Here is a 13,662-nt window from a genome sequence, read left to right as displayed (position 1 = left end):
CATATGCCCTTCAATCTCTGGTTGATAGGGTTTCTTTTCTCCCAAGCAAATTCAAATTATATTCTCGATCTTATTGACTTAATTCTTAATTTTGTAGGATAATATTTTTGTTTGAAAAACATAGCATACCAATAAAATCATGTATCGAAGAAATCATAGATGTGATCTAGATGACAGTTAAAAGAAATTTCTTGCAAAATAATTAACATAGAATTTATGATCTAGACACCATCTAAAAGAAATATCTTGCAAATTAGTTAGCAAAGAATCTGTTATTTCCATTCTGAGAACCTCAGCTTTTTTTATATATTATCTATTTATTCTTTTTATTTGATATTTTTAAAATTATTTACTTTATTAGTTTTAATTTTTTACATTATTTTTATATTTTTTATGGATACATTTCTTCTATATAAATGGCTATATCAGAATAACCGGTATTTGTTTGAATCCACTTGCATTTAGACCAATAGTCTTCACAAACAAATCTCCTGGTCAGGCTTATTAGTTTTCACTACAATTCCTACTTAGGTATTGTCGAGAGATTGTCATTTTTCCGACCATAACAACTCAATCATTAGATGAGAAGATGACTCACCGCTATTGTCCCAGCGAAGGAAAGCACAAAGATCAAAGAATCCCAAAATGATCTCAACTCAAGAGGAAATATAATCTCAAATGATAATTGATCTGGAGATCGTACACCAACCAACTACAGGATTGACTGACTTCAAATTTAGGCGAGGTTTCACTTCAATTGCGTACCAACTAAGTTATCAAAACCCTCTGTTCTTTGAGCGATGAGATCTAGATCCTCAAACATGGGTGGTAGAAGGCGAATTCAAGTTGGAATCTACTAAGCCTTCCATGAGTACTAATGACACTGTTAATAACTTCTTACTTCCTTCAGATGGAGATTCAGATGTATTTGAGTAAAATATGATGTCACATCAAAAAGCTAATTCGATCAACAATATATAACCATCTGCTTCTAGAAGCTACGATGATTTATCTGCTTGGTGAATAATTGAAGCCGATTGCTTATCCGAAGATCCTAGGGCTATTTTCCTTATCACACGCCCTTGGGCTTAACTACTGCATGCTATCCTGCATAATCCTCCCTTGAACCTGACACATATAACAGAGATTCCACTATCTTTAATGGGCGTAGATTTTTTAAAATAGTTATTAAGCTTGATTGTAACGATAGCTATTTCCTCTCTATATAAAGAGAAACAAAGAGAATCCTCAAGTAAGTAACTTTTTCTCCAAATAGCAGAGCTCAAACTTTGCCATTTCTTTTACTCTTCGTTCCATTGTTTGATGAAACTCTAGTTAACTTAAACATATAAGGATCTCTAATTAGAAAATCTCTGATGAGTGAATTTTTTTGGTAGGTATCCCTAAATGAGCATCTTAACTCCACTAAAAACTATCTTCATGTCGGTAGGAGAGCGACCTCCACCTCAATATACATGTTAAAGAATATACATGTTAAAGTAGTAGCTTACAGAGCTCGCACGAATCTATCCTTCCCAAGTACTAGAAAAGTAAACTGGCAAAAATATTATGAAAGTCCAAGCAGCGTGTTCTTTTTTTCATGCAACCAATATGAGTTTCATGATGGGATCATCTTGAAATCAGAAAATATGGTGTATGAATAATTATGAATATTTTGAGTAACAGTGATATGTCAGAATAGAAGCGCATCAATGGAATAAAACATATACAGCTTCAGTTACCGAACATACAAACACAGACTTAACAATACATAAATGTTGATTTCACCAAATCCAGCCATTAGAAATCTTGATCTGTTCCGCTTTTTAAACGGCTTGAAATGTTCTAGTAGAACAAAAGCGCACGATTCCTCTCCCAAAAGAAGCCCAAGGCTTGGTGTCACACTCAATCCTTTTTGATAGAGTCCCAAATTTGCCCAATCTGAGAAGGCTTGCGAGCTTGAGGTAGAAGCAGCGTTCGGTTGTCTAAGAGTCCAGGACCTCGTACCTCTGACCTAAGTTACTGTAAGATATATATATATTTTAAGATAATTTGTGTACAAAAAAAGATTTAGAAAGCCTAAAAATAGAGATGGCAATGGATAAAATTTGAATCAGATACTATATATCTATCTTCAAATCCAAACTTCATATCCTATACTCAAATCCTTCCTGAGATAAAAAAAAAATACGCATCTTCATATTCAATGAATTCGGAGATACCCACAAATAATCCATTTTTCCATATACAACCTATATCCATCCCATGCCTATCCTATACCCAAAAAAAATAAACAATCAAAATAATTTTATACATATTATCAACCAAAATAAAATTACCAATTCAACATAGAATATAATTTATAAATCCAGATTTATAGAAATCAAACATAAATAAAATTACAATCCAACATAGAACGTACAAATAATCAAAATAATTTTATACATATTATCAATCAATACAAAATTATCAAAATAAAATTATAAATATATATATTTGAATATGAATCTGAATTTTATCCATATCCATAAATTCGGATCAGATTCGAATTTGAATTTAGATAGAAAACAGCACTATCCATACCCTATCCATACTCATACTACAATTTTCGGACCCGATCAAACTTTATTTTTCGGATTTGATTGAATTTGGATAGAATGCATACCCATCGAATCGGATCGATTCTACCATCTCTAAAAAACTTTCTTTCTTCATGCATTGGGTGAAAAGTGGCACAGATCTAACCATAGCGAAGATGCATCATATTCATCATACGACACCACCAAAACAACAAAAAATACCAATAATAACTTCAAAAATTACTACAGTATAAGCCACAAAATGGTCCAAAACCGATAAAAGCAACTTTTGATCATCATATGGATAACAATCTCAGTCTTCGCAGTAACTATCTCATCAAAATCAAAAATCCAGTCCTCATTTCATTCTCAAACAACAATTAATAGCAGGATCTGGTTAATTGCCTATTCCGTTGTTGAAGGCTTCTCGTTTCCACATCCTTTCCTGTTGCAGACGGTTCGGAATGGATAGTTAAGGTTGTTGCATTTATTACATGTCCAGCTACCTTCTGGTGCATCCGAGTAATCCTTGTTACCAGACGTACCTCGATTAGATGCCTGCTATAAATAAACAAGTGAAAATAAATGGGGATGGACATTAAATAAATTTTAAAAAGACAAAAGTAGACAGAGTTGAATAAAAGCATAGAAACCATCATCGCTGTAAGAGATATATATTTTCCTTAGTTATATGTTGCGATATAGATATGGAGTAGTTATTGGCACCCTAAGAGACCCTTGTAAAGGGAACCAAGAATAAAAAGCTCTGAATGCAAGTATGTTACCATTGTGCAAAGGTAATGCATTTAAAGAGATGCATATACCTGGTACATTAATAGAATATCACCTAAAAACTGTAAGCACTAATATTACAAAAGAAATCTGTAACCTAATAACAAATAAAAACTATTTATAGAAGGCCATTTGAGCATTCACCCCCATAATCAACTAGCCTAATGCATGGCTAACAAGCATGTGTGTGCGCGCATGCATATTTCACAGAATAACTGGAATAGAAAAGGTACAGTCACGTGTTGAGGCAATACATGTCCCTCATCTATTAATATGACATACATTAAGCAGTACGTCTTGGTGCCCATCAAATGCATATTCATAGCATGAAACATCACAAGGATTATTCATATTTGAATAGACATGCAACTTCGATGACATAATCTAGTTCAAGGCCTACCCACGTCCACAAGAAAAAGATCTTCCACTTGCAGCCAGTTATTGTGAAGCGCTAAGAGCAGTCCACTTAGGATAATCTGTTAGTTTACTTGTAAAAATAGTTTTAAACGCCATTGAGGATGGCTCCTCCAAGTAAGGGAGAAGTGGAGCATATCCAACAAAAATCTGATCTCATGCATCAAAAACATTACCACCAAAAAGTTTAAATAACCAAAAAAAAAAAACTATGATAACCACAAGCCAATGAAGAAAAGGTGTTGATGATTTCATTCATAGCAGGTTTAACAATCGAGCTCAATCATTAATTCTTATTATGTTTTCGGGAGTGTTTTATGTATCAATCACCTTGACTGCTTTAAATAACTTCACAAGAAGCATAAGAGGCAATTGGTAACCCAAAAAAAAAAAAGGCATGAGGCAATCAAGAATGTGGTGTCCGGCCATATTTTTGTTCATTAAGATATTCAAATTGTTACTTCCAATTTACATTTCAATCATGCTGAATGTATCAGCTCTGGCCAAAAGCTCTATCATACTAATTGTCCTACTTTTCATGCAAACCACATAAAGGAAACAGAACAAGTTTTAAGTGGGAGATTACTTAAATTTATCCATTTTAGTTAGGGCTCAGATTAAGACAATCAAGGTGTACAAAAAGGAATACAGAAAATGTAGCTAAACTTGTTGCCCACCTGATTGAGGTTAATATCTGAACCTTTTGCACTATCAATTAACACTAGCAGCCCTTATGTTTACATAAAGCAAACTTTTAATAACTTACATGAGCAACATAACTCAGTAGATACAAGTCAGCATCCATCCTTCATAGGACATTTTGATATCGCACATATGCATGATGCCAGGTGGAGGAAGTGCAGGTGGGTGGGGATAGGGAGGGTGAAGGGCAGTTGTTGGGCATAAACATGTATTGAAACAGAAAAGCAGAAATGATAACAGGAAACAAGAGTCACACTTACAGAAGCAGGTCTGGGAGTTCCACATTTCTTCATGTTGCAAGTGGTTCTGAAGGCAAAGTTAACATTGTCACATTTAGGACAGATCCAATCACCTTCTGACAACCCATCAGGCCCTAGAAAAAAAACATTCAAACAAGAAAACCATGCCTAAATGAAAATGGAGACAAATAGATGATTGAAAGCATATAACATGCAAATTGAGGGACATAACACGACGTAAGACCTACTAACAATTATTTCAACTTTGCAATGATCTTTTGAAAAGTCTTCTCTAGCCACATTAAACAATACCACCGTGCATAGGAGAAAAGCACCACAGGCATACATAAGTATGCATGTATACATTACGCATGTACCCATACAAATATACATATAGAATTTCCTGATCAGGAAACCAACCAATCACCACACACTCGCTTAGCACAATCCAAACCCAACCCTTTCCCCCAATTTTTGTGCCACCTACTCTTTCTTTCATCTGATCCAACAAGACTCCACTACTCCTTCCCTATTAGAATAATGAAATATTTAAAATGAATTTACCTTTTACTCCAATAAGCAATTGCGTGACAGTTCTAACGTATGCATATCACAGATAAGATTTTAAAAATATATCATGCGCTGAATATTCTAAGGGTAATCATTAAGTAGTTAGTAATGGCAAAGAACACAGACGAATATCCAATTAATGGTAAATATATTTTAAAAGCTTATATTTGGGGAAAAAAAAACTTTGCATGTAGTATTTAGAAAGAACTGGTATCAAAATATGATAACATACACGAACAATGCACATGTATGCAAGGACAAGTAAATCAAATTGCCTATGACAATTAAATTACTATTCAAGATAAATGAACCAAGCTAAAGAAGATTTTAAATATCTTCAAAGATGGCTATTTTGTTACCTCCACGACGTTTTCGTGAAGCATTGTTATCAGGTAGAGCTCCTCCAGACCAAGGACTAGGGACCTTCGGAACCCAAATGGACTACATAATCAGACAACCTTGAAGAAATTTATAGAGGAATAAGCATATAGAATCATATGTCTATGTTTGAAAATACAAGCATACCGGTACTGGTGATCCTTGGTACCCATATCCATACCGGGCAATACCAAGGCTAGGACCGTAACCCATGCCTGCAACACCCACAAGCATTAGCAAAAGAACAAAATCAGATCCATGAAAGATACATCAATACATAAGTATGCTAAGAGCTAATTGCACGTGCATGACAATGAAATAGAAACCCCATATTCCCCAGCCCTTCTAATAAAAGGAAACAAAAACCCACAAACACATGCACATATGTATACTGTGCTAACATGCATGTACATTTGCACTTTTTTTTTTTTTTGGTGGGGTTGGGAGGGGGAGCGAGCACAAGAGAGAGAGAGAGAGTACCTCCCATTGGTCCTGGTGCACCATATGGAGATAAAAGACCATATGGTCCAGAAGCACTGCTTTGCTGCCCATAGTCATAACACATGGCAGCATGTGGAATTGGAGCACCATAGCCACCAGGCATTCCAAGTGGCATGGGTTGTGGTGCTCCAACAGCTCCATAATAAAGAGGTGCTGGATGATCAAAAGTTCCAGGGACAGGTGTTTGCCCTATTCTCTGGTGAAACAACAAAAAGTTAGCATCTGAATATTAAGCTATATCAACCTTTGATCAGATTGAACATCCAGAATAACACCAGACTGAAAGCAAAGAAGACAAGTGCCGACACGTAAGAACTCTTTTGCTCATCATGTTCTTGATGCTAATATAATGAAAATGGCAACCATTATTAAGGTTACAAATACAACCAATGATACGAACCTATATACAAATAAATGTCCACTCATAAATGAACTAATTCTGCTTTAAATCTTGGCAATGTATATGGTTGAAGATTTAATGGTGTTGATTGGACCATAGTCATTCTAGTTAGTGTTCCACTCACTGAGGATAGTTTTATCTTTCCATTTTAGACTTGCTACGATTACTAAGAGAGAGTGGTATCATAATCAAATACGCCGGGATGTGGCTTTGCTTTGAGCTTGTATAGTAATATGTAAATTATGTCTGCAAAAGGCATCTTGTACAATAAAAATGGGGGAAAAATAATATCGTGCATAACATTTTTGCTAAAAATGTGGGGATGGATCCACCCCACATGTCTAACATCACCATCTTACGATGATGTGATAGAAAAAAAAAATAATTGTAGTAGTCTAGTACTCATGTGCACAACACTAAAACAATGTAATGCACACAAACTGCAAACTATACTGACATGCAACCAGCAAGACATGGTATAAGCTACAACAATTGCAGTAACTCTGATGGAGCTCAAGAAATCACTCCACCTACCACATACTGCATCAAGGCTGCTAGATCAACATCCAAAACATTTTTGTATGTGATAAATAACTTTGTATGTTGGCAAATTGTTACCCATAGGCCATTATGTTGAAATCATTGGATATTGAAGGCTTGTCAGTTATATAAATTTTACAATGTAAACAAGAGTATGCTTATCCATTTCCTTTACCATAAGTGGTTAGCCTCATTAGTTTGTATGGATTATCTTGGCCCAAAGCAAGGTTTGTCATACCACCCCATACCGACCACACCATATCATACCAAAAAGGTACCTATAGATAATGAGATTCAGTTTGGTATATGAAATAGGCAGGTCCGTAATGGTCTAAACTAAGTGGAACCACCTTATACCAGCCTTTACCGCCAATTTTGGGCAATACCATGACTAAGTGAGGAAAAAGTGTTGAGAGCATGTCTCGATATGGGATCTGTACTACTACATACCCTATTGTACCACTGGTATGTGCCAGTATGGCTCTTGATTCTGATTTTGCAGACCTTGGTCCAAAGCACTTGGCATGACCATTGCTTCGACTTCTTTCCTTATCTTTCTCTTGTTCTCATTTTTTATGCCTATTAATTTTGCAAGGTCCTAGAATCCTATCAGCTCATGCTACAGCATTTAGAATCCTGACAACAACTTATAGAAAATAAAGCAAAATAATTACAATTCACATGCATTAGAGTTTGTGCAAGGCGTACATACTGATGTACAACTCATCTTTATCTAACAAAAGAAAAACAATTCTTCAATTCTAAGCCATAGCGGACTAACATGAAAAGGAGCAACAGTAACGTACTGGACTTGGACTGGCTGACGGTCGAGGAGCACCACATTTTCCACGATTGCATACAGTTCTGAAACTGAAGTTCATGTTACCACATTGAGGGCATGTCCAATCTCCCTCACTCCGAGAAGCTGATGATCGTTAACGCAATGATATATAAAAATAAGACAGACAACAATAACAACAATGATGACAATGATGATAGTAATACTAATAATAATATTAGCAGTAATAATAGTAGTAATAATTGTAATAATAGTAATAAAAGTAATAATAGTAGTACTAGTAGTAATAATAGCAATAACAGTAGTAAGAAATAGCAGTAATAATAATAATAGTTGTAATATAGTAGTAATAATAATATAATAATAATAATAACAGTTGTAATATAGTAGTAATAATAATACCAGCAGTAGTAATATTAGTTTAAGACTAAAAGACTAAGTATGGTCCAGATGTAGCTCCAAAATATATTTTATTTAAGGGAAGCAAAACCACATAAGTAGAACATGCACTAATGAATGGAACCATGTTACCTACACACTTATCAGAATTAGGGCTGCTTCTAAGTTCTATTGTTGAAAGTTAAACCTTCAAAAAAAAAAAGTATAATATGCATTCTACATTCATTATTCTTCCTTTCAACAATATGCATTGCTTAGTGCTTACACCATTTCAGCGCCCTTGGGGCCATGGAAGAAAATCCTCATAAGAGTTACCATTTGCCATCTTCCAATCAAATGAGTGAAGAAAAAGATGCTTAGAACTGCATTCCCTTAACAAATATTCCCAGAACTTGTGGAGGCATCGTTCTAGTGTAATTTTTGGAAGAATTTTATAAAGAAATTGGGAGATTCCATCCATCAGTTTTCCAAGAAGGCATTACCATTCGTAAATGAGGTTTATTGCATAATATATGTTTTACAATACCTCTCATTGCATATATCCACAAAAAAAAAAAAAAAAAAAAAAAAAGATCTCTCTCTTTTCTCTCTAGCACACACACAATATATATATATACCCACTTTATCTCTCTAACATGTTTATTTGACACAAGATAATGTAGACTCACTTTAATATCTATGATGACCAATTTATTTTAAAACAACAACAACTAACACTATGACCTACTTTATTTTTAAATCCCATTAACATTTAATCACTCATCAAAACTATTTTAATAAAAAAAACATTTATTTTAATTTCATTGTTGCACACTATGAACATAGTTGAATGAAGGGAGAGCAGAGTTCTAGACGGGGCTGACAATGGATCGCATATTAGGATATATCCATATTAGCATCCATATTTTTCATGGAATATGAATATGGACATGGATACGACATTAAGCATATCCATATTTGTTATAAACAAATATAGATACAAGTTGGATATTAATTATATCCCTATTTTTTCTATCTGAATAAATAGATAAACAGGATATTATTCAAATATAAATCAGACTTTGAGGAAAAAATCAACAACGAAAACTAACATAAATGGCATAAGCATAAAGGATAAGAATGAAATCCACTATCAAGATAACATGTGATGCATTAACCAGGTAATGGTCTAAGGCATGGAGACCAATTTAGCCAAGAATCTAGATTAATGATCTGAATTTGTATCAAAAATATATAAAACATGTAAAATTACTCAAATAAAATATAAAAGTATTAAAAATTTTCTACATTAAAGATCATTGTTACTTTTTTATTTTGACATAAATAAAAGAGAATCATTAATAATATAATATATTCTTAAAGAACTTGCAAGGAAAAAATTATATATCTCCGTTTTTTATCAAAGGGAAAAGGATTGGATTTTTTATGAAAAAGAAGCGGTTATTAAAATATGAAATATCACAAAATATTTCTAATGACTAATTTTTATGATACAAATAAGTTTTGAATAAGTATAATAAACCATAATTATATGACAAAATTGAACATTGTCACAATGGTTGAGTGGTTGTTAACCAATTGGGAGGACATTGGTTTGATCCATTGTACAGGTAGTTTCCTTGCTATTGGTGGTTTGCAGACACTTTTTTACCGGATATCCAGATCTGGTCTGAAAAATCCTTAAAATCCAAATCCGGTTCCAATATCCAGAAAAAATCATAAGCATGTATCTAGATCCAATCAAATACAAGGATTTCTATCTGAATGCAATCCAAACCACATATGGAAGCAAACATTGTCAGGTAATATCTGACACTTCTCAGCCATAGTCTTAGATAACTTCAATATTGCAGCAATTAGAGTTTAGAGATTCTTAGTCTTTCTTTACGCTTGATTATATACTGGAACCTCATGAATAAAACTACACAAGTCAATGGCTAGTAATTCTCCACCTTCAGCTATCCACACAAGCTATGCTATATATCTTGCCAAAGAAATTTCTTTCCTCTTTACTGTTACATCATCAATGGCAATCATAAAAGATAGCAGCTTCTCCTTGGCCTCCATTAACTAACAATGAACCAACAATCAACAAATATTTCACTCATCTCGAAGTCAAAACCAGCTAAAATTTCAGCCTTATGCAAGAAGGTGATTACAACTAGATAGGAAGATATTGTTCCATTTTTCATTTTCCCGTTTTCGTATGGAAACTAGACATAGCTGTAGCAGTTTCGCCACGCACTTCAATATTTGAATCCAGGCCCTCAAAATAGCGGAAAGACTTCTATTACTAGACCACCCAGTCCCAACAATCGCTTGGGTTAACTTTTCAAGATCATGAATCCAGCATCATATAGATGCCGCCAAATTGATCATAATTCAACGGACTTGATTAGGAAAAGAATATATAAAATCAACAGTTGACCGGTAGTAATATCTACAATTATAAGTAATGAGATCAAAATTGATAGCAGAACAAACCTAAGGTTACCATTACCCAAAAAGTGGTAATCTGTGTCTAATTGATCTAATGTTCAGGGTTGTCATCATTAAAAAAAAAAAAAACGACAGATAAATCACTGTGACCCACCTTCATTACGGGACCTCTTGGATCCGAACGAGCCACGATTATCCACCTACATGACGAAAAATAACACGTAAAGGACACTGAAGTAAAATTATCCAACTAATTGGACTACTAGCAAAAGAAGAAGGGTTAGGAGGATATTTTAGAGGAATGAAGGAACTTGCAAATAGAATCTGTAGAGATGATTGCTGAAACCCTAATTTGCCGGAATACAAACAGAAAGAGAGAGAGAGAGAGAGAGAGAGAGAGAGAGAGTCCGAGAGAGCTTACCTTGGCAGAAGCCATGGGGCGGATGTGAGGGAAGGACGGAGAGAGGAGCGTGACGGCGAAAGACTGATTCAAGTGCAGCTGCTAAAGGAGATAGCAAGGCTTCCTTTGCGTGCGACTCGGAGTCTTTCCATCGGCATCGGCCTCTAGGTTTATGACGGTCTTATATTGGTTTTTTTGCATGAAAGTCACTATACTTTTCTGAAATCATATATTAGATATTATCTTTTATTTTATTTTATGATAACCATTACATTTTTAAGGAAACATTTAAATCAGCTCCGATTGCTCTTTTCTATCGGTTCACTTTAACTAATCCTGATTAAATATGGGTAGAAAATTTCCAAATTTCTATAATACCTCTTAAACTTTAGAAGTCTCTCCGGTCTCTTTGCAAGCTGTATTTTTAAGTCTTCTTCTGGTCTCAAATAGAGTTATTTTTTTTAACTAAAAACTGCATTATATCATTTCATCTTTGTCAAAATCTTCCTTTATTCAACCATCAAAATTGTATTTTATTTATCTCTATTTTTTTGACAAATTTTCTATTTTAAATTATTTTTTCCATCGTTTTAGATCTTCTAAATTTTTAACTCCTTTTCTCTACATTTATTCTTACCTTTCTCAAATTTTCTTTTTATATTTTTTGGTGAGAAAATAAATTTCATCAAATATTTTTTATTTCTATTCCTACTTTCTGATGTTCATGTTAAATTTAAAAATAATACTTTGCAAGTAAAATTATTAAAATTAATATTAAGAGTAATTTTATATTTTTTTGATAGACTACTCAACTCAAATTTTTTCAATAATTTTAGTTTTAGTATATAGTTTGAAGTTCTCTCTCTCTCTCTCTATATATATATATATGATATAAATCTGCAAAATGAATAATTATAAGATTATAAATATGCTATGAAATGTTTCATATGTATATATAATACTGCATGAACAGTAATTTTAGTCATATCATGAGTTTGTTTTGAATATAGGGCAATTAACAGAGGCATCGTTATAAACTATAGTAAATAAGTACTTAAGGAGATAAGAAAGAGCGGAATGCTTGAAAATAAGCAAAATACAACACTGGCAGCTTATAGTATTTGTGCATTTAGGAGATAGTTTACAATTTAAATGCATGCGGTAGGTAGTATTGATGCATATGGTGGGCATGCATTATACATAATATATTTTTTTAAAAAAATATAAGAAATAAAGCAAAGGCTACTGTATAAATTGTATCTCATTATCCGTTATCTCGAGTTCATGGTTTATATGAAAATAATAAAATATTCAATAAAAATTATTGTAGCTTATTTTTTATTTATTTATGATGTTTTCATCATAAATAATTAAAATAAGTAAAGATAAATTTTGCTAAATATTATATTATTTTCATATAAGTAAAATCTAAGGTTATCATTAAGGATCTTTTTTTTCTCCGTAAATCAAAATCATTCACTCAATCATCAACCTTTACATTGCAATATTCATATGATAAGGAGCAAACAAGGTTCCACCAAAAAGAAAGGTAAACGAGAGATGGAACATTTGTTTATTTTTTCCCTCTTCATGGATGCCATTTCATGAACTAATCTTGAACTAATTGCTCATCTTCCAATTTGCAAGATTGAATGAAGTGGGCTATATGGTTGCAATTCTTTGTGCTATAAACTAATAAGTACCTAGATAGGTTCTATTAGCCCGTACCACTGAGACAGGATTGTAGGGTTTAATTATAGTCAGAGTTAACCAGTGAGAGTATATACACCGAGGCTATAATGTAAGAGAAGGCCTTTTATAACTTATCTATATCCATCTTACATGGTCTGTTGCAAAATAGTCATGGCATAAAATTTTTTCAAGCTGGAATTAGTCTAATTTAGAGATTTAAATTTTCTTATTGGTTAGTGTTGTGGTTAAGAAACTCTGATACTTATACGGACAGAGGGCTCATCAAGAGATATTATCCGTTTGATCGTGTACATACCATAGCTTATAGACTTGTGATTCATAGGTGTAGTTGGTACGTTTGTGACTGTCGAGTCTCATGGTTTTGTTTCTGAACTTTAGTTGAAAAGACGTCTCGAGAGAGAGAATCTCCTATTTCATATAAAGTAGAGTATCTTTGATTCACAATCGATGTGGGATTAAACTCTTCACAGCAGTTAGTATACAAATAGAATACGAATTGATTTGAATCAAAACCGTTTACATTATAATTTATTTTAAAATAAAACAAGGATAAAGGACATATGAATCATAGATACACACGCATACTAATTAAATATGTATTGGAATTGAGCAAAAACTTTTGCTATATTTTTGCATTCATTGATGATATACACACATACACATGCACACAAAAGTATGGAGATTCAAAAAATCAAAATTTCATAATTTCAATGCAATAAATAAATAGAATTGGGATCTCATAATTTCAGAACATAAAATATATATTGCAAAAATTTGCCGTATTTCCTAATATGGTA

The 13,662-nt window shown here is 33.3% G+C and overlaps 1 protein-coding gene across 4 annotated transcripts; it reads right to left on the bottom strand.

The window, feature by feature from the left end:
- Window positions 1-2,800: 2,800 nt before the first annotated feature.
- Window positions 2,801-11,329, bottom strand: LOC105043731 (ranBP2-type zinc finger protein At1g67325). Of its 4 annotated transcripts, none has more exons than XM_010921403.4 (8): window positions 11,174-11,329; window positions 10,907-10,952; window positions 7,922-8,040; window positions 6,155-6,371; window positions 5,822-5,889; window positions 5,656-5,737; window positions 4,748-4,860; window positions 2,801-3,140 (listed from the first exon to the last, which is right to left on the bottom strand). In XM_010921403.4, the coding sequence occupies exons 1-8, from the start codon at window positions 11,186-11,188 to the stop codon at window positions 2,985-2,987; spliced, it is 816 nt and encodes a 271-aa protein (XP_010919705.1). In that variant the 5' UTR covers window positions 11,189-11,329; the 3' UTR covers window positions 2,801-2,984. The 4 variants fall into 4 exon arrangements, with proteins under 4 accessions (XP_010919705.1, XP_010919708.1, XP_010919707.1 ...); XM_010921406.4 differs by having other exon boundaries at window positions 5,656-5,719; XM_010921405.4 differs by having other exon boundaries at window positions 2,801-3,137; window positions 11,174-11,328.
- Window positions 11,330-13,662: the final 2,333 nt, after the last annotated feature.

This window comes from Elaeis guineensis, chromosome 4 (assembly GCF_000442705.2).
Source record: "Elaeis guineensis isolate ETL-2024a chromosome 4, EG11, whole genome shotgun sequence".
In the NCBI taxonomy this organism is placed as follows: domain Eukaryota; kingdom Viridiplantae; phylum Streptophyta; class Magnoliopsida; order Arecales; family Arecaceae; genus Elaeis; species Elaeis guineensis.
This window is presented reverse-complemented; position numbering and strand designations above follow the sequence as displayed.